The 24,132-nt window shown below is 36.4% G+C and overlaps 1 protein-coding gene across 3 annotated transcripts in view; it reads right to left on the bottom strand.

Annotated features, from left to right (window-relative positions):
• Nucleotides 1–24,132, bottom strand: part of LYRM7 (LYR motif containing 7) — a 47,221-nt gene that overhangs the window by 22,528 nt on the left and 561 nt on the right. For 2 of the 3 annotated variants that reach the window (XM_067731656.1, XM_067731657.1), the window contains exons 2-4: nucleotides 16,725–16,797; nucleotides 14,274–14,344; nucleotides 9,186–9,267 (exon numbers count right to left, since the gene is read on the bottom strand). In XM_067731656.1, coding sequence (XP_067587757.1) covers nucleotides 9,186–9,267; nucleotides 14,274–14,344; nucleotides 16,725–16,797 — 226 coding nt within the window. Of the gene's footprint in view, nucleotides 1–6,740; nucleotides 7,083–9,185; nucleotides 9,268–14,273; nucleotides 14,345–16,724; nucleotides 16,798–24,132 lie in introns of those variants that run through there. The other variant, XM_067731658.1, reaches the window with a different exon arrangement.

Here is a 24,132-nt window from a genome sequence, read left to right as displayed (position 1 = left end):
CACCCTCCCCCGTCCCCCCTTGGTGTCCATACATTTGTTCTCTATGTCTGTGTCTCTACTTCTGTTTTGCAAATAAGATGATCTATACCATTTTTTCTAGATTCCACATATATGCGTTAATATGCGATATTTGTTTTTCTCTTTCTGACTTACTTCACTCTGTATGACAGTCTCTAGGTCCATCCACGTCTCTACAAATGACCCAATTTTGTTCCTTTTTATAGCTGAGTAATATTCCATTGTATACAGGTATCACATTCTTCTTTATCCATTCCTCTGTTGATGGACATTTAGGTTGCTCAAAATTGTTTTCTTTAAGAACCTCTTCCTGACCCACCAAGTTTGGGATTTGGAGCTCTGCCTATGTACCTGAACAGCCCCTCTACCTCTCCTGATATGGCAGCCAAAGGACTGTGACTGAACACTTTATTGTTTATCTTCTAATACGGTGCTCTAAGTTCCATAAAGACTGACCACTGTTCTATTCTTAGTGCCTAGCACAACAGGTATTGAATAAATGGTTGTTGAATCACATTAACCTACCTTAGAATACAAACTATAAAGATAGTTTAGGGCAAAGACGAATATAAAAAACCAAAGGACAGAAGTTTAAAAACACATCTGAAATAAAGAATAGCTTCCTAGAGCTTTTTTTTTCTCTTTCAGTACTGTTCTTTATTATTTTCCAATTAAAAAAAAAACACCTTATTTTACAATCACTTAGGTAACACAATGCAGACAAAGAATATATTTAACCTTTTTTTCTTCAGCAATATCCACTCTGTGAAATATGGAGAAGACTCACGATATAGGCCTCTGATCTCAAAGAGCTCAAATTCTGGGGACCTTGTTAAATATGCAGATATCCTCTGCTTTTCTGCACAAGCACATTAGCCAGAAAATATGTCTTCTTAAAGCCTCTGACCTTGAAGCACATATCGCAAAAAACTCCTTCCATCCATAGGCAGAAACGTTTATCCATCATCCTCCTTCTTTACTAGCTCATCATTCATCCCACCCATGTTTGTTTTAATTCTCAGCAATATCATATTGCTCTCTGGTGACTTTGAGATCCTTTGTAGGTGGCATGAATGCTAAAATGGTTGCATTGTGGTACATCAAATCCATGGTATGAGATTATTCATCTATTTAAAACAAACAAAACGAAAAACAGCATGCTACGTGTTCTTTAAACCCTGTCTAAATGGTGTGCTGCATAAAATCTTGTAAAAGGATAAGAAAAGGAAGAAAAGCAACTGTCCAAAGGTCCAAAGTATATTGAACCACTAGGGAGAAAAATGATGATGGAACAATAAAGGTAAACTCTGGATCAGAAAGGGCATTTTTTCCTACAATTAACGAATATTCATGAATAACTATAGATAAAATAATGAGTGAGACAGTTCCTGCCTCAGGGAGTCTGATATCTAGCACCAGAGAGAGAAATAAAGCACATATACACATCACAAAGATAATACCCAATGGCAAGCTGGGTAAATAATCTGAAGGGAGATTACAAGGTACCATGAGAGCATATGAAAAGGGTATATACTGTTTTTAAAAAAATGTATCACACATGTTCAGAAGCATGTTCCTATTTTGTTTGTCTTACATATATACCAGACAGGAAGTTAAAAAAACATGGATAATGCTACTCAGAAACTAAGTAAATATGTAGCCCTAAAGTCTTGAGTTTTCTTGGTACCATCTATAACCATACATTTGGTTACTGTCTATAGAATATATGTTTCATAAAGGCCAACACTGAAACCAGTTGACCAATATCCATATTAGAAAGAGGGCTTTGAAAATGTCAATAGTCAATGACAAAGCAAGTATAGAAAAATACTGAAATTAACTCATTGTTCTAAGTCATAGTTAGTTTTCACTTTTCTACAGAAAACCTAGGAAGGCTAGAATGGACCAATGATGAGACTGATACGAATTAAAATTTATGATTAATCCAAATTCATGTACCTGTGATCATACCAAAAAAAATAAAAATACAAAAAAAGTAGGGAATGCTTGGAAAGAAAATAGTTTTCCCAATATTTTTGAGATTTTAAAAATAAGGAGTTTTTCTCAAATGATGAAATTATTATATCTATAATAAAGAATAGTGAAATTATCTTCAAGGATAAGGAAAGCAGTCTTTTTTAAAAGGAAAAAAAGAGAAATTATTTAGGATAAAGAGTTCTTTCTGCTACTCAGTAGTTAATTTCCACTGTAGATATTACTTAGAAGGGAGAAAAAAAGAGATGGATTGAGAATTTACGCATACAGGTAATTAATTTTGCAGATGAAGTTTCATTTCATTATTTTCAGTTTCTATTATTTTTCATGTTGGGACTTTATCTGATCTTTTTTAGAGATACACAGTCATAACTCTATTTTCTAGGCAAGCAGAATTTTAATTCCTCTCACTTCTGTATGTCAGTAAAGACATTGCTAAAATATGTGGAGGAATTTTACTTAAAGTAAGTTCTTAAAACAGATTAAAGACTCAAATTTGTTCTATCTTAAACCCATAGGAATAAAGTAGGAAAAAGAGACCCATATATAACTTAACAGAAAGAATGAGGCCTTTATTAAGGCAATATAGCATTAGATACTAATAATCATGTACGAGTCAAAATTTTCAATCTTGTGGAAAAATTAAACTATACAGAAAACCAAAAGAAAAAAAGAAATTTAAACCAATATTATCATATTTAAAACCAGGCTTCTGAAATGTAGCTATCAAATTTAGTTATCTGAAATAACCTAAATTTTTATTCATATAATAAAGATAATATTTTGCTATAATTACCCATATAAAATTTTGGCTATAGTACACAGAAGCTCTAAAGATTATTATTAAGATTAAAGACAATGACTACAAATTTTCAATTTAGGATTAACCATGTTTATTGCCCTTAGAAATATAACTGGATCTGATAATTTCTGATAAATACTCATGAACTAAAAATAAATTTAAAAGTCCTATAGGACATATACTACTAGATATTAAGATTTACTGTAAGGCTGTAGTAATCAAGACATTATGGGTTGTGATGCAAGGACGGAAAAACAAACTAATTGAAGAGATTATAAAGTCCAGAAACAGATGCACACATATAGTTATTTGATTTTTTTTAACTTTTTATTTCATATTGGAGTATAGCCAATTAACAATGTTGTGAAAGTTTCAGGTGCACAGCAAAGTGACTCAGCCATACATATACATGTATCCATTCTCCCCCAGACTCCCTCCCGTCCAGGCTGCCACATAAAACTGAGCAGAGTGCCCTGTGCTATACTAATTATACTTTAGATGTAATTATTTTTATACCATTTTAAAGACTACTTTCCCAACAGAAAGTTGTTTTTTTTTTTTTATGTCCATGCCTCTCTCTCGCTTTGTCAGCTTACCCTTCCCCCTCCCCATATCCTCAAGTCCATTCTCTAGCAGGTCTGTGTCTTTATTCCTGTCTTACCCCTAGGTTCTTCATGACATTTTTTTCTTCTTAAATTCCATACATATGTGTTAGCAAACAGTATTTGTCTTTCTCTTTCTGACTTACTTCACTCTGTATGACAGACGCTAGGTCTATCCACCTCATTACAAATAGCTCAATTTCGTTTCTTTTTATGGCTGAGTAATATTCCATTGTATATATGTGCCACATCTTCTTTATCCATTCAACAGATGATGGACACTTAGGTTGTTTCCATCTCCGGGCTATTGTAAATAGAGCTGCAATGAACATTTTGGTACATGACTCTTTTTGAATTATGGTTTTCTCAGGGTATATGCCTAGTAGTGGGATTGCTGGGTCGTATGATAGTTCTATTTGTAGTTTTTTAAGGAACCTCCATACTGTTCTCCACAGTGGCTGTATCCATTTACATTCCCACCAACAGTGCAAGAGGGTTGCCTTTTCTCCACACCCTATCCAGCATTTATTGTTTCTAGATTTTTTGATGATGGCCATTCCGACTGGTGTGACATGATATCTCATTGTAGTTTTGATTTGCATTTCTCTAATGATTAATGAAGTTGAGCATTCTTTCATGTGTTTGTTGGCAGTCTGTATATCTTCTTTGGAGAAATGTCTATTTAGGTCTTCTGCCCATTTTTGGATTGGGTTGTTTGTTTTTTTCTTATTGAGCTGCATGAGCTGCTTATAAATTTTGGAAATTAATCCTTTGTCAGTTGCTTCATTTGCAAATATTTTCTCCCATTCTGAGGGTGGTCTTTTGGTCTTGTTTATGGTTTCCTTTGCTGTGCAAAAGCTTTGACGTTTCATTAGGACCCATTTGTTTATTTTTGTTTTTATTTCCATTTCTCTAGGAGGTGGGTCAAAAAGGACCTTGCTGTGATTTGTGTCATAGAGTGTTCTGCCTATGTTTTCCTCTAAGAGTTTGATAGTTTCTGGCCTTACATTTAGGTCTTTAATCCATTTTGAGCCTATTTTTGTGTATGGTGTTAGGGAGTGTTCTAATCTCATACTTTTACATGTACCTGTCCAGTTTTCCCAGCACCACTTATTGAAGAGGCTGTCCTTTCTCCACTGTACATTCCTGCCTCCTTTATCAAAGATAAGGTGACCATATGTGCGTGGGTTTATCTCTGGGCTTTCTATCCTGTTCCATTGATTTATATTTCTGTTTTTGTGCCAGTACCATACTGTCTTGATTACCGTAGCTTTATAGTATAGTCTGAAGTCAGGGAGCCTGATTCCTCCAGCTCCATTTTTCATTCTCAAGATTGCTTTGGCTATTCGGGGTCTTTTGTGTTTCCATACAAATTGTGAAATTTTTTGTTCTAGTTCTGTGAAAAATACCACTGGTAGTTTGATAGGGATTGCATTGAATCTGTAGATTGCTTTGGATAGTAGAGTCATTTTCACAATGTTGATTCTTCCAATCCAAGAACATGGTATATCTCTCCATCTACTTGTATCATCTTTAATTTCTTTCATCAGTGTCTTATAATTTTCTGCATATAGGTCTTTTGTCTCCTTAGATAGGTTTATTCCTAGATATTTTATTCTTTTTGTTGCAATGGTAAATGGGAGTGTTTTCTTGATTTCACTTTCAGATTTTTCATCATTAGTGTATAGGAATGCCAGAGATTTCTGTGCATTAATTTTGTATCCTGCTACTTTACCAAATTCATTGATTAACTCTAGTAGTTTTCTGGTAGCATCTTTAGGATTCTCTATGTATAGTATCATGTCATCTGCAAACAGTGACAGCTTTACTTCTTCTTTTCCAATTTGGATTCCTTTTATTTCCTTTTCTTCTCTGATTGCTGTGTCTAAAACTTCCAAAACTATGTTGAATAAGTGGTGAGAGTGGGCAACCTTGTCTTGTTCCTGATCTTAGTGGAAATACTTTCAGTTTTTCACCATTGAGGATGATATTGGCTGTGGGTTTGTCATATATGGCCTTTATCATGTTGAGGAAAGTTCCCTCTATGCCTACTTTCTGCAGGGTTTTTACCATAAATGGGTGTTGAATTTTGTCGAAAGCTTTCTCTGCCTCTATTGAGATGATCATATGGTTTCGCTCCTTCAATTTGTTAATATGTTTTATTATATTGATTGTTTTGCGCATATTGAAGAATCCTTGCATTCCTGGAATAAACCCCACTTGATCATGGTGTATGATATGTTTAATGTGCTGTTGGATTCTGTTTGCTAGTATTTTGTTGAGGATTTTTGCATCTATGTTCATCAGTGATATTGGCCTGTAGTTTTCTTTCTTTGTGACATCCTTGTCTGGTTTTGGTATCAGGATTGATGGTGGCCTCGTAGAATGAGTTTGGGAGTGTTCCTCCCTCTGCTATATTTTGGAAGAGTTTGAGAAGGATAGGTGATAGCTCTTCTCTAAATGTTTGATAGAATTCGCCTGTGAAGCCATCTGGTCCTGGGCTTTTGCTTGTTGGAAGATTTTTAATCACAGTTTCAACTTCAGTGCTTGTGACTGGTCTGTTCATATTTTCTATTTCTTCCTGATTCAGTCTTGGCAGGTTGTGCATTTCTAAGAATTTGTCCCTTTCTTCCAGGTTGTCCATTTTATTGGCATAGAGTTGCTTGTAGTAATCTCTCATGATCTTTTGTATTTCTGCAGTGTCAGTTGTTACTTCTCCTTTCTCATTTCTAATTCTATTGATTTGAGTCTTCTCCCTTTTTTTCTTGATGAGTCTGGCTAATGGTTTATCAATTTTGTTTATCTTCTCAAAGAACCAGCTTTTAGTTTTATTGATCTTTGCTATCGTTTCCTTCATTTCTTTTTCATTTATTTCTGATATGATTTTTATGATTTCTTTCCTTCTGCTAACTTTGGGGTTTTTTTGTTCTTCTTTCTCTAGTTGCTTTAGGTGGAAGGTTAGGTTGTTTATTCGAGATGTTTCCTGTTTCTTAAGGTAGGATTGTATTGCTATAAACTTCCCTCTTAGAACTGCTTGTGTTTCACCCCATAGGTTTTGCATTGCCGTGCCTCCATCGTCATTTGTTTCTAGGTATTTGATTTCCTCTTTGATTCCTTCAGTGATCACTTCGTTATTAAGTAGTGTATTGTTTAGCCTCCATGTGTTTGTATTTTTTACAGATCTTTTCCTGTAATTGATATCTAATCTCATAGTGCTGTGGTCAGAAAAGATACTTGAAACAATTTCAGTTTTCTTAAATTTACCAAGGCTTGACTTGTGACCCAAGATATGATCTATCCTGGAGAATGTTCCATGAGCACTTGAGAAAAATGTGTATTCTGTTGTTTTTGGATGGAATGTCCTATAAATATCAATGAAGTCCATCTTGTTTAATGTATCATTTAAAGCTTGTGTTTCCTTATTTTCATTTTGGATGATCTGTCCATTGGTGAAAGTGGGGTGTTAAAGTCCCCTACTATGAATGTGTTACTGTCGATTTCCCCTTTTATGGCTGTTAGTATTTGCCTTATGTATTGAGGTGCTCCTATGTTGGGTGCATAAATATTTACAATTGCTATATCTTCTTCTTGGATCGAACCCTTGATCATTATGTAGTGTCCTTCTTTGTCTCTTCCAGTTATTTGATTTCATGATAAAGGTGGCCCTACAGTGCAGCGGGGAAAGAGTGGTCTTTTCAATAAATGATGCTGGATCAACTGAATATTCAGATATAAAAAAATAAATCTTGACTGCTATCTCATACCATATACAAAAATCAACTCTAGTTGATATAAACAACAAAATGAAAAAGACCAAACAATAAAGCTTTTGGAAGAAGCATAGGATAATCTCTTCATGATCTTGCTTGAGACAGGAAAAGATTTCTTAAACAAGACTCAGAAAAATATTAACCATAAAGGAAAAAAGGGATAAACTGGACTACATTAAAATTAAGACCTTCTCATCAAAAGATAAAAACAGCAAAACGAAAAAGCAAGACAAAAAGCAGAAGATTCTTATAATATATATATATATCCAACAAAGGATTTATATTCAGAACATACAAATAATTTCTTCAAATCAATAATAAAAAGGCAGATAACCTCTTAGAAAAATGGGCAAAAGACCTGAACAGCCACTTCATAAAACAGAATATCCAAATGGCCATTAAACAACTGAAAAAGTGCTAGTCCTTCATTAATTACCAGAGAAATGCAAATTCAAATCACAATGTGATACCATTACATAACCACCAGAAACTCTAAAATTAAGAGATGCACAGTATCAAAGAGCTGGTGAGGATAAACCAACTGGAGTTCTCAGATACCACTGCTTCAAGTGTAACTTAGTCTAACTACTTTGGAAAGCTGGTTAGCAGTACCTATTAAAGCTGAATAAACACATACCATATGACATGGCAGTTTCACTCATACAATATTCACAGAAATGTTGCTACACACAATGATAAAGATGAATCTCACAAATACAATATTGAGAGAAAGAAGCCAGACAAAACAGAAATCCTATATGATTCCATTTACATAAAGTTTCAAACACTTTATTATATTAGGTTAAAATTGATAGTGTTAAACGGACAGCGGTTATACTTATGGGAAGGGGCTGACGGTGAGGGACATCAGGGCATGATGGTGCTTTTGGGAAAGTGGTAGCATTATATAACTTGATGTGGATGTTGGTTACATGATATTTCACTTGGTGAAAATTCACTGGACTATACTATTATAAATTTTGTACTTTTCTGTTTGTAAGTTGTTTGTATCTTTGCTGTTGTTTCTGTCCCCCAAAATACTTCAGGGAATGAAAACCAAATATTATGTGAAATGAGAGTCTGCTGAAGCCCCACCAGGAGTTTGGAGGTATAATGGAGGATTCTCAACTATATTACCATTTTGTATAATCCCAATTCTTCTGAATTAAAATAGTAGAATCATAGGAGAAAAGATAAAGAAATAGACACAGTCTAGGTAGGTGACAAATTATACTAGGAAAATTAAGAATGCCAGATATATTTTATAAAAACAGTCACACAGGCAAACTTCTGAGATATTGCAGGTTCGGTTCCAGACCACTACAGTAAAGTATCTCAATAAAGCAAATCACACCAATTTTTGGTTTCCTAGAGCATATAAGAGTTATGTTTACACTGTACTATAGTCTATTAAATGTCTAATAGCATTATGTCTAAAAAACAATGTACATATATTAATTTAAAAATACTTTATTGCTATAATATGCTAACCATTATCTGAGCCTTCAGCAAGTCGTAGCAGTAACATCAAAGACCACTGACCACAGATCACTGTAACAGATACAGTAATAATGAAAAAGTTTGAAATACTCCAAGAATTACCAAAATGTTACACCGAGACACCAAGTGAGCAAATGCTGTTAGAAAAATGGCACCGATAGACTTGCTTGACACAGGGTTGCCACAAACCTCCAGTTTGTGAAAAATGCATTATCTGGGAAGTGCAATAAATTGCCGTATGCATATACTGCCTTTGTAACTGTAGTTTTGCAGTATAACCAGTGGTTAAGATTAAAAAGAAAAAATATATAAAAGAAAAAAAAGTCTGGTAAAACAAAGTTTCATAATTCAGCATTTTAAAATACAGCCTTATAAATGTGTACAATATATACCACATTGTCTGGCAAAATCAAGTTTAGTAATCAGCATTAAAAGCACTGTAATTGCTCAATAGTTTAAAACACATTGCAAGCAACATTTTTCTTTAATATTACTTACTCAGCGTATTGTGGTCTGTGTGAATACCTTGTATAACAGATGTTCTGAGTATCAGCTCAACATCAGAACCTATTTTTATTAGCTGTTAAGAAAAAAAAAAATAGACTAAATCCTCCGTTTTTTCAATGGTTTACATGAATGTACTGTTTTTGAAAACTAAAGGTTTACAATTCTTTTTAGGTGATACTTGCCTTTAACTTCTTTTTTTTAAAGAATATATTTATTTATTTATTGGCTGCATTGGGTCTTTGTTGCTGCGCGCAGGCTTTCTCTAGTTGTGGCAAGTGCACAGGCTTCTCATTGCGGTGGCTTCTCTTGTTGCGGAGCACGGGCTCTAGGAGTGCAGGCTTCAGTAGTTGTGGCTGGCAGGCTCTAGAGCGCAGGCTCAGTAGTTGTGGTGCACGGGCTTAGTTGTTCCGTGGCATGTGGGACCTTCCTGGACCAGGGCTCGAACCCGTGTCCCCTGCACTGGCAGGCGGATTCTTAACCACCATGCCACCAGGGAAGCCCCTTGTCTTTAACTTTTTGTAACCATTCCAAGCATACAGAAAGCTCAGACATGCGTATATTTTTACCTTTTATCTATCCATTCCATATTTTGTTCCAAAACAGATTGGAGTATTTTTTGTTGTAATATATATTTTACAATGTGTTTAAAATGTGCAGTTTGTTTTTTTGAGAGGGGCTGAATCTTTCTTTTACTGTAGAGTTGGATGTTCTGAACACTAGAAAGAGTACTGGATCAGGAGACAGAATACTTGGACTCCCAACTCTGGATCTGTCATCAAGTGTATGGCCTTGGGTTAATACCTACTCACTAAGTTTCAGAACTCATCATTGCAAAATGAAGAACTGAACTAAAACAGTGAGTCTCAAAGCTGTGGACCCTGAGACCCTTTCAGGGGACCCGTAAAGTCAAAATTATTTTCATAATACTAGAGCTGTCTGCATTGTTTGAGTTGTGAGCACAAGTAGAGTTTTCTCTTTGGAATACCATTTTTACTTTTATAGACAAACTCTGTTTATTCAGATTTGGGTAACTGGCAGATAGGTGAAATGAGTATGTCACTTTAAGAAAACAACTGACAGTATTTAATGGCAATGATAAAATTCAAGCTTTCAAGCAAAAATCAGAATTCTGGAGAAGCTATATCTGTCACTGTAAGCTTGACAGCTTCCCAATACTTAAAGATTTTTCTGATGAGATGGATATTAAGATATAATTTTAAAATATTACATATTGAACTATGTCAACATTTGGAAGATCTGCATTACTTGCTGAACCTACATTTTCCAAATCATTGATGCATGATGTTATAAAACATGCATGACTGAAAGATCCATTCAAAGGGAAAGACAGATTAAAATCTGTTGGTCTACTAAATAACCAACAGATTTATATGTTATACCTATCAATATTTACCATATTAGAGAAGGGCATATTGGAGAAGAATATCGTAGGAAGAAGCAACAGCATAAATGGCCTGAGGTAGGAAAGTTCTTGGTAAACTGAAGCACCCTCAAAGAAGGCACTGAGACTGGAAGAGTGAGAAGTACATGGTGAATTAAGGCAGGAAGTTAACAGGGGTCAGATAATACAGTGTTATAGGTCATGGTAGGTAGAGACTTTAGATTTTAATTTGAATGGGATGAGGAGCCATGGGGATTGTGAGCAGAGGAGTGATGGGATATGCCTTTTTTTAAAAGGCTCACTGCCTTTTATAAGTATTGAGAATAGGCTGCAGGGAGTTAGGGCAGAAGCAAAAAGACCCACTAGGAGGCTGCTGTAACAACCCAGTGAGAAATAATGATGGCTTGAACCAGGAAATAATAATAGGGCAAATAAGAAGTGGTTGAATTCTGGGTATATTTTGAAGGTTAAGTCAACAGGATTTGCTGCCAGATTGGATGTAAATGTGAGAGAAGGAAAGCAGTCGAAAAAGAGAGCACCAAGGGTTTTGGTCTGAGCATCAAAAGGAGGGAGCTGCCATTAATTGAAATGGAGAAGGCTGTAGGAGAGCAAAGCCTCACCTCCCTACAGAGCTGAGAAGGGGCTTAGAAGGGGAGAGAAAGAAAAACAATGCGACTCCTCACCCACTGGAGGTGCATAAACTGAGCTGAGTCTTAGGTTTAAGGCTGGAAACAAGGCTAGATAAGAAACAAGGGATTATGGGAGATCAAAGGGGATGAGCAGGATGTGGTATGTATAAGTCCTAGGAACCACCCCGGCAAAGGATAAACACACACACCCACACACATCCATTGGTCTAACAGATAACAGAGTTCCGCATTGCATCTAACCTTTAAAGAAATTTACCACTTGTTGAGGTCTGATATCAAAGAATATTCACAATTATTTGAAAAGGCTAATATATACACCTACCCTCTTCCAACTACATATCTGCATAAGGCTGAATTTTCTTCATATAATTCAATCTAAAAAAACATACAGTTGGGCTTCCCTGGTGGTGCAGTGGTTGAGAATCCGCCTGCCGATGCAGGGGACACAGGTTCGTGACCTGGTCTGGGAAGATCCCACATGCCGCGGAGCGGCTGGGCCCGTGAGACATGGCCGCTGAGCCTGCGCGTCCAGAGCCTGTGCTCCGCAATGGGAGAGGCCACAACAGTGAGAGGCCTGCATACGGCAAAAAAAAAAAAAAAAAAAAAAATACAGTGCCAGATTGAATGAGGAAGCAGGTATGAAAATTTAGCTGACTCCTATTAAGCCAGACATTAAAGAGATTTGCAAAAATATAAAATAATGCCTTGCTTCTTACTAAATTTTTTGGAAAATACAGTTATTTTTCATAAATATCGTATTTAATAGGTAATGAGCTTATTTTTTTTTTCTTTTTTGCGGTACATGGGCCCGAGCTTATTATTTTTAAATTATTTAATCAACATATATTTTAAAAATTTCTCAGTTTTAAATCCTAGTATGGTAAATATTGATAGGTATAACATATAAATAGCACTTTTTGGGGTCTTCAGTTTTTCGGAAGGTAAAGTGGTCTTAAAACCAAAAAGTTTGAGAACTGCTGGTCAAGAGAATGCCTATGATTCATTTTGGTGCCAAGACTTCATGACAATACATGACAATGTAATTATCTAAAAACTACTAAGTATTTAATATATGCAGAGTTACAGAAAGTATAAAATATACACTTGTATATAACAAATATCTAATTTCAAGAGTGCTTAATGTGGGCTTCCCTGGTGGTGCAGTGGTTAAGAATCTGCCTGCCAATGCAGGGGACATGGGTTTGAGCTCTGGTCCATGAAGATCCCACACGCTGTGGAGCAACTAAGCCTGTGTGTCACAACTACTGAGCCTGTGCTCTAGAGCCCACGAGCCACAACTACTGAAGCCTGCATGCCTACAGCTCATGCTCCGCAACAAGAGAAGCCACCACAATGAGAAGCCCGCACACCACAATGAAGAGTAGCCCCCACTCACCACAGCTAGAGAAAGCCCGCACGCAACCAAAAATAAATAAATTAAATAAATAAATTTATATATAAAAAAAGGAGTGCTTAATGTTAGTGTTCTACAAGTAAAATTAATTTGGGAGATGGTAGTTCATTTTTCCAGTTTAGTTAATATAAACAGACCTCAATTAAAAAATTTTTAAACCATGACTTCAAAATTTAAAAACACTTACAGGCATACCTCAGAGATATTGTGGGTTCAGTTCCAGATCACCACAATAAAACAAATATCATAATAAAGTGAGTCATACAAATTTTTTTGTTTCCAACTGCATATAAAAGTTATGTTTACAATATACAGTAGTCTATTAAGTGTGCAACAGCATTATGTCTAAAAAAACAATGTGCGTACCTTAATTAAAAACACCTTATTACTAAAAAATGCTAACCAGCATCTGACAATGCAGGGTTGCCCCAAACCTTCAATTTGTAAAAAACAGATTCTGTGAAGTGCAATAGAGCGAAGCACAATAAAACGAGGTATACCTGTACCATATTGTTATTAATCAGTCTACCAAATAGCAAAATAGTACAAATTTCAGTATATACATTTTAACTTCTCTTCATGTCATGACCTGATTAGAATGTCATTTTAACTTCTTTCATGAATAGAAATTACATAGTCCCTGTTTGCCCTATCATACGCTTAAGTGAAATCTCCCCCTTTTTTCTTTATGTTATAGGGAAAGAAATCCTTAGGCTATCTCATTTTGTCTCATTATTTTATCATAGATATTTACTATTTCAAAAATAGCATTTTCTCTACTAAGTAGAAAAGTATTTGTATAAAAATTTTTTTTTCACTATGTGGAAATTCTATTAAACATGGAAGAATTTCTCTAATTTGTACCTTCCTCTTTACCAAACCAATTCTTCGAATCTTAATTATTCCAGCAAATAATTTGTCATTTTTCATTTTCTTTCTAATGGTCCTTTCCCTACATTTATACAAAGTTAGATACAGGAACACCTAGGAAGCAGTGTTCCTTCCTAAGACAGAGACAATGTGTATATGCATATGATTTTATACAGGAAAAGAATCATTGTGCACTTTTTCAACGAACATGTACTAGGAATACTAGGGAGCTCACCGACTAGTAGATTGTCTTCAACTGCGGCAAGTGACTAAAATGCAAATACAGAAGGCAAAGCAAGAATAGTTCATAAACTCTGGCTGGTTAACTTTCACAGCCAAGATATGAATTTAAAAAAAACTTCTGTCTAGTTGAGCTAAATGAGTAGACGTTCCCTCTGTGTAACTCTGAGTGAGTTACCACAACACTCACTCTCCTTAGTTTCAGTCACTTGCCTTAGATGAAGACAGCATTTCTGTGAACTTCTGGGTTGTTTCAGCTGCTCTTACTTTGATCATGGCTACACTAACGTTCTTTTCACCAGGCAACTTGCTATCTTAAGGGTGTAGGCTGATGACCCTGAGAAGGTGAGCCAAACCAAACAATTGAAGGTTATCTATAGTTGTGATGGCTTGCTTTAACTATCAAGTAATGATTTTTATTTCATATAATCCCTCTATTTTTATCATTTCCTTAATTGCTAAAATTGGAGTTTTATTATAATTGAAAAACTTAATTACTGTACCTCTTCTATTTTCTTAGGAGAAGTTTCACTTTTATTACATTTGAATTCTTCATTTATCTTTATTCTGGCTGCTAGAAAAAGAAAAAATATGTATATAGTTATTTGCTTTTCTTTCTTTTCCTTTTTCTTTTTAAATATTTATTTATTTATTTTGGCTGCACCAGGTCTTAGTTGCGGCATGCAGGATCTTCACTGTGGCATGTGGGATCCTTTGTTGCGGCATGTGGGATCTTTAGTTGAGGCATGTGGAATTCTTAGTTGCGGCATACGGACTCTTAGTTGCAGCATGCATGCGGGATCTAGTTCCCCCGACCAGGGATCAAACTGGCGCCCCCTGTATTGGGAGCATGGAGTCTTACCCACTGGACAACCAGGGAAGTCCCTGCTTTTCTAATTTATAATTCCTGTCCCAATAATTTACATATTATTCATTATACTACGATACTATATGCTATACACATATATCTACTAGTTCTCTAGTAGAAAAAATAATTTTGTCCCATGTAAAACAAAGTATAAAAATAAGAAATTTATTTAAAAAGTCCTTGGAGAGCTTTTGACAGGCTGGCAAATTTGTAATTAAACTTAATACATATTTTTAGCACTCTAATACTTTTGTGTCCTGCTTTTTATTTCTAATTTCATTTTGAACCTCTAGCTATGAGATCCTAATAAATTCAAGTTAATACTTTGTTTTTGTAAAACTAAGGATTTGAATTAACATGCTTTTTTTAAGATGGCAAAACTCAATGCATACAAGCATGTTAACCCTACCCCCCCCCCCCCCCCCCCGCCAAACACACACTTAAAATGAAGATATAGCAGCAAAGAGGATATACAAATAATTCTGGGTGCCTTGACTGACAAGTAAAGTGACTGATAAATAAAACTTTTGTTCATATACCACTGAGACTTTGGCATCACTACAGCAGCATAATTCAATATAACTGATAAACTGCCTTAGAGTGTGCTGTGAGCATTTAATGGAACAATTCATGTACAGTGCTTAGTAAATATGCAGTATTAGCTATTCTTATAATTATTTCACTTAAAAACATTTAAAACATTTAAAAATATGTTATGCTGATGGAGATTAGCCATAAAACCTTCCTTCTGTGCTCGATACATTTCAATATGTAAGGTGGGTAAGAGTTTAGGCTTTGGAGCCAGAATGTTTAGGCTAAATCCCAGCTCCACCTCTTACTAAGTATGATGTGGGGTAAATCCTTTCACATTTTGTCAGTTTTCTCATCTGAAAAAATAGAAATTATGATAGTAACTACCTCACAGGGCTGTGATAAGAATTAAATGAGGAATTTGTGTAAAGTACATATAATAGGAGGCATATACTTTAATATTCAAGAAATTTTTTTCGATAAATTACAAAAACTTGAATTCCTAGGGACAGTGGGGACACTTTACATAGGTGGCCTCTTTCTTTTAAATGGAGGTTGAATTTTTTAATTTTAATTTTTATTTTGGCATAGTTGATTTATAATGTTGTATTAGTTTCTGTTATACAGCAAAGTGAATCAGTTATACCTATACATATATCCACTCTTTTTTAGATTCTTTTCCCATATAGGTCATCACAGAGTATTAAGAAGAGTTCCCGGGCTTCCCTGGTGGCGCAGTGGTTGAGAGTCCGCCTGCCGATTCAGGGGACGCGGGTTCGTGTCCCGGTCCAGGAAGATCCCACGTGCCGCGGAGCGGCTGGGCCCGTGAGCCATGGCCACTGACCCTGCACGTCTGGAGCCTGTGCTCCGCAACAGGAGAGGCCACAGCAGTGAGAGGCCCGCGTACCGCAAAAAAAAAAAAAAGAAGAGTTCCCTGTGCTATACAGTAGGTCCTTATTAGTTATCTATTTTATATATAGCGGTGTGTATATGTCAATCCCAATACCCCAATTTATCCCTCCATCCCTCCCCCAAGGTGCCTTCTTAAAGAGGTTTAGAAACTGAGTATGACCAACACAGAACCTAAGCTTTAGAGCTCTGAGTTCCGGATAAGACAGAAACCACTTTAAACAGTGAAATACTGAATTTGGAATCATTTGTGATAGATTCTCTTTCATAGCTGCTGTCACTTCTAGAAAGACACAAAGCATTAACAATATGGTAGTATCTGGTCCTAGAGGATGTGAAAATTTGATTATATAATAGACAAATGAGTTTCATGGCTTGAACATAAGGCAAGTAACGGAGCACATTGAAATTCTGATCCTCTTTTTTTTCCTAATTTTTTAAGAAAAGTTGATCTTTAAATTTTTTTCTTTGTAGATACTTCTCAAAGAAGGGTAAGGTAAACTCATTTTTATTTAAAAAAACATTAGGGGAGAGATCGTGAAGGTCATTCCCCAAGATAGGTCTTGACCACCATACATGGTCTCTTGTATTATTAGCAGCCACCTAAAGAATGGACTTGCTCCAAAGGGGCAAAATATAAACTTACCTTCTAATGCCCTAGCATCATTTTTAAAAACTTGTTGTCTGGTCCTGTGCAGTGTTTTAAAGAGCTGTAAAACCTATAAAGAAAATTAGAATTCAGACCTCAAAAGAAAAAATTTCACATTTTACATAATTACATGGATTAAACAGTATTTATTTTCTGTTTGTTTTTTAGACTATTTTTCGAAATAGTTGGTGAAAACAAGGGTTGGCCAAAATAACTTTCCCTTGATTATTTATCTTTAAATTTTAAAAAAATTAGCCTTATGTATTTATAAAAACAATACAAAATTCTTTGAAACAAAACAATACGAGAATGGTTAAAAAGTTAATGATTCCCCCTGCCAAAACTAGTTTGCTAAGTTAATCAACTTTACCAGTCTGGTATTTGTTCTTATTTTGCTTAACCTGAGAACTTCATCTGCTCTTAAAGTCATACACACATGCACACAAACTCGTGAATATACTACATCTTAGAAGAGGCCAGAGGAAGATGTTTCAGATAATTCAGGCAGGTTTAATTGTGCTTTCTCAAAAAAGAAGTGGAATGCTGAGACTTCTGAATATTCTAAGACTGTGCTAAAAACAAACAAACAAAAAGGTATTCAATATTGACCCCCCAATATTGCTCTTTCTTCTGTCTTCTCAATTTCAGTTATGGAAAATAATGGACTTCTCAAGCCAGAAATCTCTAGGTCATTCTTTAAATCTACCTTACTCCTCATGTAGAAACTGTAGGGATGTTTCTCTAATCTTTTGTACATTCTCCATCACCCAAAACAATTTAAGTTCAGACCTCTCCCTATCTCTTGCTTAGACTACTGACAAAGATTTGTCACTCTGCCACCATTCTCTCCTTTCCCCAAGTCCATTCACCAGATAACAATACCTAAACTTTACTAAGTGTATCCTGTGCGCTAGGCACTATTTTAAGTATTTTACATATACTAGAAAACCTAAAATATCAAAGGCAGATACCAAAACAGAAACAGAAAACAGGGAGCAGGAAACATAAAAATAAAACAAAACAAAGACTGACCAACCCACAAAGAACCTTCTCAGAAACATAAATTATTGCAAACAAGGAATAACAACAAAAAGAAGTTAGAGTAAATTTAAAAAGGAACATTGAGAAAATGCCCCCAAACTCTTGGATATCAAAAGAGTGATAGCAAAGATTAAGTTGAGAAAAACTACCCCAAAAGTTGAATAAGAATTCCGAGATACAAAATAAGGAGAGAAAGGATAAGAAAATTAAAGGAGTAGTCTAGATGGACCAACAGTTATATTCACAGATCTCCAATAAGACTGAACAAAGAAAACAGCCTCCATCAAGTGCTCAACACAAAACCCATGAATAATCCTGGAGGGAAAAAAACAGTTCACATATAAAAAATAGAAAATCAGAATGGTACCTGATTTCCAAATAGCATAAGACAATGGTATAAAATCTTCAAGTTTTGTATAAAATGTCCAGCTTAGAACACCATACATATTCAAACTATCACCTAACTGCAATGGCAAATAAAGATTTTTAGAAATGCAAAGTCTCTTATTTGCCATACGCCCTTTCTTGGAAAGCTACAGAAGATTGTGCTCCACCAAAATAAGGAGATGAATCACAAAAGAAAAAAAATGGGAATGAGGGACACAGGTAATCCAACATTGGAGAGGCAGAGATGATGGTGAAGGACAAATATAGGTCAGCATTTCTGCAGCCAGCATAGAAAGCAACTAGTCTGGACTATAGCAAAAGGCTATATATATATATATTTTTTTTTGCAGTACGCGGGCCTCTCACTGTTGTGGCCTCTCCCGCTACGGAGCACAGGCTTCGGACGCGCAGGCCCAGCGGCCATGGCTCACGGGCCCAGCCGCTCCGCGGCACGTGGGATCCTCCCGGACCGGGGCACGAACCCGTGTCCCCTGCATCGGCAGGCGGACTCTCAACCACTGGGCCACCAGGGAAGCCCGCAAAAGGCTATATTGCTCTACAAAAGATGCTGTTAGGAAAAAACGATACTAGTAGACATCAGTTTTGCTCAGAGTTCGGAAATAGCTATGTAGGAAAATGATAATAAAAACAAGACAGTTATTAACTTCAAGAAAAGCTGGGACTTCCCTGGTGGTCCAGTGGTTAAGACTCCATGCTCCCAATTCAGGGGGCCTGGGTTCAATGCCTGGCCGGGCGGGGAACTAGCTCCCACATGCCACAACTAAGAGCCTGCATGATGAAACTAAGACTTGGTGCAGCTAAATAAATACATATTAAAAAAAAAAAGAAAGAAAGAAAAACTAAGACTTAGAAAAGAAAGGCAACGTAATCATATATTTATATTAGAGGGCTCAGCTGTGGACAAGTTCTATATAGTCATATTAATATCAAAGATGAAAAACTGCTTCACCAAAATCTGTATATTGAGAGGAATAGGGTATAAGGGGGAACTTAGTCCTCAACTTTCATAGACAAAGGTCAATAAATATCCCCAAAGAGATAAAAAAAAAATCAATAGTAGTTTAAACATGTTATTTAGAAACATGGAGGTAAATATCAGAAAAAATAAGTAAAATGATTAAAAGTACTTATATTTGGGAGCAGGAATTGGGAGTATGTAGAAGTCAGTAGACACCTACTGATTTCTGTGTAACACTATTTGACTTCTTAAATTTTACACATTTATCCCCTTTATAAAAACTAAAAAAAATATTTTAAAAAGATAAAGGGAAAGGACACTATCAAGAAAGAGAAAAGACAACCCACAGAAGGAAAGAAAATATTTATAAATCGTATACCTGATAATGGGCTAGTATCTAGAATGTATAAAGAACTTCAACAATTCAAATAAAAAACTAATTTAAAAATAGGCAAAGGATTTGAATAGACATTTCTCAAAAGAAGACACACAAATGGCTACTAAGGCCATGAAAAGATGCTCAACATAATTAGCCATCTGGGAAATACAAATCTAAATTTCAGTGAGGTACCACTTCATCCCAATAGGATGGCTACAGTCAAAAAAACAGTCCATAACATGTGTAAGATGTGGAAAAATTATAACTCTTATACATTGTTGGTGGGAATGTAAAATCCTACAGCTGCTTTGGAAAAGTTTAGCAGTTGTTCAAAAAATTAAACAGAGTTATCTATCATATGACCCAGCAATTCCATGCCTACATATACAACCAAGATGAAAACATATGTTCATATAAAAACTTGCACATGAATGTGCATACTAGCATTATACAAAACAGTCAAAAAGTAGAAATAACCCAAATGTCTACCAACTCAGGAATGGATAAATAAAACATGGTGTATCTATATTGTTATGGCTTGAATTGTGTGTCCCCTCAAAAGACATGTTTAAGTCCTAATCCTCAGTACATGTAAATGTGACCTAGTAGGGTCTTCACAGCTATAACTGAGTTAAAATGAATCATTAGAGTAGGCCCTAATCCAATATGACTAGGATCCTTAAAAGAAGAGGATAATGCCAGGTGAAGAAAGAAACACAAAGGTATAAGACCACCATGTGAAGATGAAGCAGAGATTGGAGTGATGCAACAGCAAGCCAAGGAACACTAAGGACTGATGGCCACCATCAGAATTTAGGAAGAAGTAAAGATTCTGCCCAGAGTTTCAGAGGGAGTATGGCTCTGCTGTCACCTTGATTTCAGACTTCTAGCCTCCAGAACTGTGAGACAATAAATTTCTGTTGTTTTAAGCCACTCAATTTGTGGTAATTTGTTAGAGCAGCCATAGGAAACTAACACAGATTTTACTACTGGGAAGTGGGATGCTGCTGTAACAAACATCTAAAAATGTGAAATTGGCTTTGGAATTGAGTAACGTGTAGAGACTGGAAACATTTTGAGATGTTTGATAGTAAAAGTCAAGACTGTCTTGCAAAGATTGTTGGTAGAAATAGGGACATTAAAGGTGTCAGAACATCACAGAAACCCAGGGAGTTTAATATTACAAGAGCGGTGGAAGAGATTGCATGGGATTAAGAAAAAAGTGAGAAGTAAGTAAGCCTAATCATTTTACATGCTATTCAGGGAAAAAACAAAGTGATTCCATTAGTACAACAACCAGTAACCCTACTTTAAGAATTAGTATTAAGAAAAAGAAAATTAGTATTAAGAAATGCCTTAGGGCTTCCCTGGTGGCACAGTGGTTGAGAGTCTGCCTGCCGATGCAGGGGACGCGGGTTCGTGTCCCGGTCCAGGAAGATCCCACGTGCCGCAGAGTGGCTGGGCCCGTGAGCCATGGCCGCTGAACCTGCGCGTCCGGAGCCTGTGCTCCGCAAAGGGAGAGGCCACAACAGTGAGAGGCCGGCGTACCGCAAAAAAAAAAAAAAAAAAAAAAGAAATGCCTTAGAGCTAATATCACCTTGGAGTTAATAAACTTTTATTAAAATGTAGACAGCTAGGTCATAGACTGTCTTCTCTTCCTAATTTACTTATATTGATTGGACAAATTCTGGCAGTATATATGGAAAGTCAAATTACTTAGCCTTTTTGCCTCAAAAAGGCTTGAATAATGGGCTAATTTTAAGGATGGATGATATAATTTCTGTACGAGGTATCACTTTAGCTGGTTAGTACTTTTCTGTCTCTTCTAAGTCTGGGTTATATGCCCCTCTTGAGTACATCCACAGCAGTGGGCACTTACTACAATTACTTGCTGTGTCCCCTACTTCCTGAAAGGCTTCTCGGTCATCTTTGTATCTTCCACATGGCACAGGTGTCTTCTACACATGGCAGTTCTCACCAAAAGTGTTTCTGGAATGAATTCTATTTAATTTCATTTGTATTCAAGTTTTCCAAGCAACTTGGATGGTCCATATGATATTTCTTCTTCATAGAATACTCTTTTCTCTATTCTAGCTAGTTTCTAACAAAACTTCAGGTCTCAACTCATACTTTTATGAGGGATTTTTTTTTCTTTTTTTTGCATCCCTCTACACAGGTTAAATCTGACTTATGTGCTCACAAAACACACTGTATTTTCAACAGAAATATACATCAGGGAACTCCCCTAGTGGCGCAGTGGTTAAGAATCCACCTGCCAATGCAGGGGACAGAGGTTCAAGCCCTGGTCCAGGAAGATCCCACATGCCTCGGAGCAACCATACCCGCAGGCAACAACTACTGAAGCCGGTGCGCTCTACAGCCCATGCTCCGCAACAAGAGAAGCCACTGCAATGAGAAGCCCGCGCACCGCAATGAAGAGTAGCCCCCGCTTGCCACAACTAGAGAAACCCTGCGTGCAGCAACAAAGACCCAACACAGCCAAAAATAAAGAAAATAAAAGATAAAAAAAAAAAAAAGGAAATATAGATCAATGGAACAGGATAGAAAGCCCAGATATAAACCCACGTACTTATGGTCAACTAATCTATGACAAAGGAGGCAAGGATATACAATGGAGAAAAGACAATCTCTTCTATAAGTGGTGCTGGGAAAACTGGACAGCTACATGTGAAAGAATGAAATTAGAAAACTACCTAACACCATACACAAAAATAAACTCAAAATGGATTAAAGACCTAAATGTAAGACCAGACACTATAAAACTCTTAGAGGAAAACATAGGAAGAACACTCTTTGACATAAATCACAGCAAGATCTTTTTTGATCCACCTCCTAGAGTAATGGAAATAAAAACAAAACAAAAATAAACAAATGGGACCTAATGAAACTTAAAGCTTTTGCACAGCAAAGGAAACTATAAACAAGACAAAAAGACAACCCTCAGAATGGGAGAAAATATTTGCAAATGAATCAACGGACAAAGAATTAATCTCCAAAATATATAAACAGCTCATGCAGCTCAATATTAAAAAAACAAACAACGCAATCCAAAAATGGGCAGAAGACCTAAATAGACATTTCTCCATAGAAGACATACAGATGGCCAAGAGGCACATGAAAAGCTGCCCAACATCACTAATTATTAGAGAAGTGCAAATCAAAACTACAATGAGATATCACCTCACACCAGTTAGAATGGGCATCATCAGAAAATCTAGAAACAACAAATGCTGGAGAGGGTGTGGAGAAAAGGGAACCGTCTTGCACTGTTGGTGAGAATGTAAATTGATATAGCCACTATGGAGAACAGTATAGAGGTTCCTTAAAAAACTAAAAATAGAACTACCATACACCCCAACAATCCCACTTCTGGGCATATACCCAGAGAAAACCATAATTCAAAAAGACACATGCACCCCAGTGTTCATTTCAGCACTATTTACAATAGCCAGGACATGGAAGCAACCTAAGTGTGCACTGACAGATGAATGTATAAAGAAGATGTGGTACATATATACAATGGAATATTACTCAACCATAAAAAGGAACAAAATTGGGTAATTTGTAGAGACAGAGATGGACCTAGAGACTGTCTTACAGAGTGAAGTAAGTCAGAAAGAGAAAAACAAATATCGTATATTAACGCATATATGTGGAATCTAGAAAAATGGTACAGGTGAACCGGTTCGCAGGGCAGAAATAGAGACACAGATGTGGAGAACAAACGTATGGACACGAAGGGGGGAAAGCTGGGGATGAACTGGGAGATTGGGATTGACATGTATACACTAATATGTAAAAAACAGATAACCAAAAAGAACCTAATGTATATTAAAAAAAAAAAAAAAAACACTGTTTTCAATTCAAAGCACTTACTACACTTGTAATTAATTGTTTAAACTCTCCCTACCTGCCAGATTTCTGTGAAGTTACTGTTGCTTCCACTATGCCTAGACAGTATAGGCTAAATGCTGGCTGTTAGGTGCTACTAATAACTATTATGGATGCTCAGTAAGTTTTTTGAATGAATAACCGTTTACAATTCTGTTTCTCTTGGTCTTGTGACATATATTGAAATGTACTAAGAACAGAGTTCAGTAGTACAGGAGGCACTCTTGGTGGCTCCCTGTTATTGACCAACAATTGTAAGCACTGCTTTTCCTTACTATACTATAGCAGGCCGTTTCCCATTTTCCATATCTCAACCAGTGACAGGGACTGGTCTCAACCGGCCATGCTGATAATACTTAAAGTTAGGGATGGCTGCTCCCAGAGAACTGTACACTGGCCAGGAATGCGCATCAGTTTGACAAGAAATAAATCCGACACCAGGTCCTCGGGGATGTGACCCCCGACCCCGGCGGGGCCATCACTTCCCAAGCTCGTTCAGAACACTCAGGAATCACAGGTTTCTGCTCTGTCTCGCTAAGTGCTACTTCTGGCAAACGGTTTTGCTGGGAATCGGTTTCCTTGGTTCCTAGACGTCTGTGCACCTTCTGGTTATCTGACGAAACCTTTCACCTCATAGGAAGGTTTCAGCGCAGGACTGACTTTGGGGTCTCGTACAATTCCCAAGGATGTGAAATGGGCCCCTCACA

The sequence above is a fragment of the Pseudorca crassidens genome, chromosome 3 (genome assembly GCF_039906515.1).
Source record: "Pseudorca crassidens isolate mPseCra1 chromosome 3, mPseCra1.hap1, whole genome shotgun sequence".
NCBI lineage: Eukaryota > Metazoa > Chordata > Mammalia > Artiodactyla > Delphinidae > Pseudorca > Pseudorca crassidens.
Note: the sequence above shows the minus strand (reverse complement) of the source record. Positions and strands in the feature narration are given on the sequence as shown.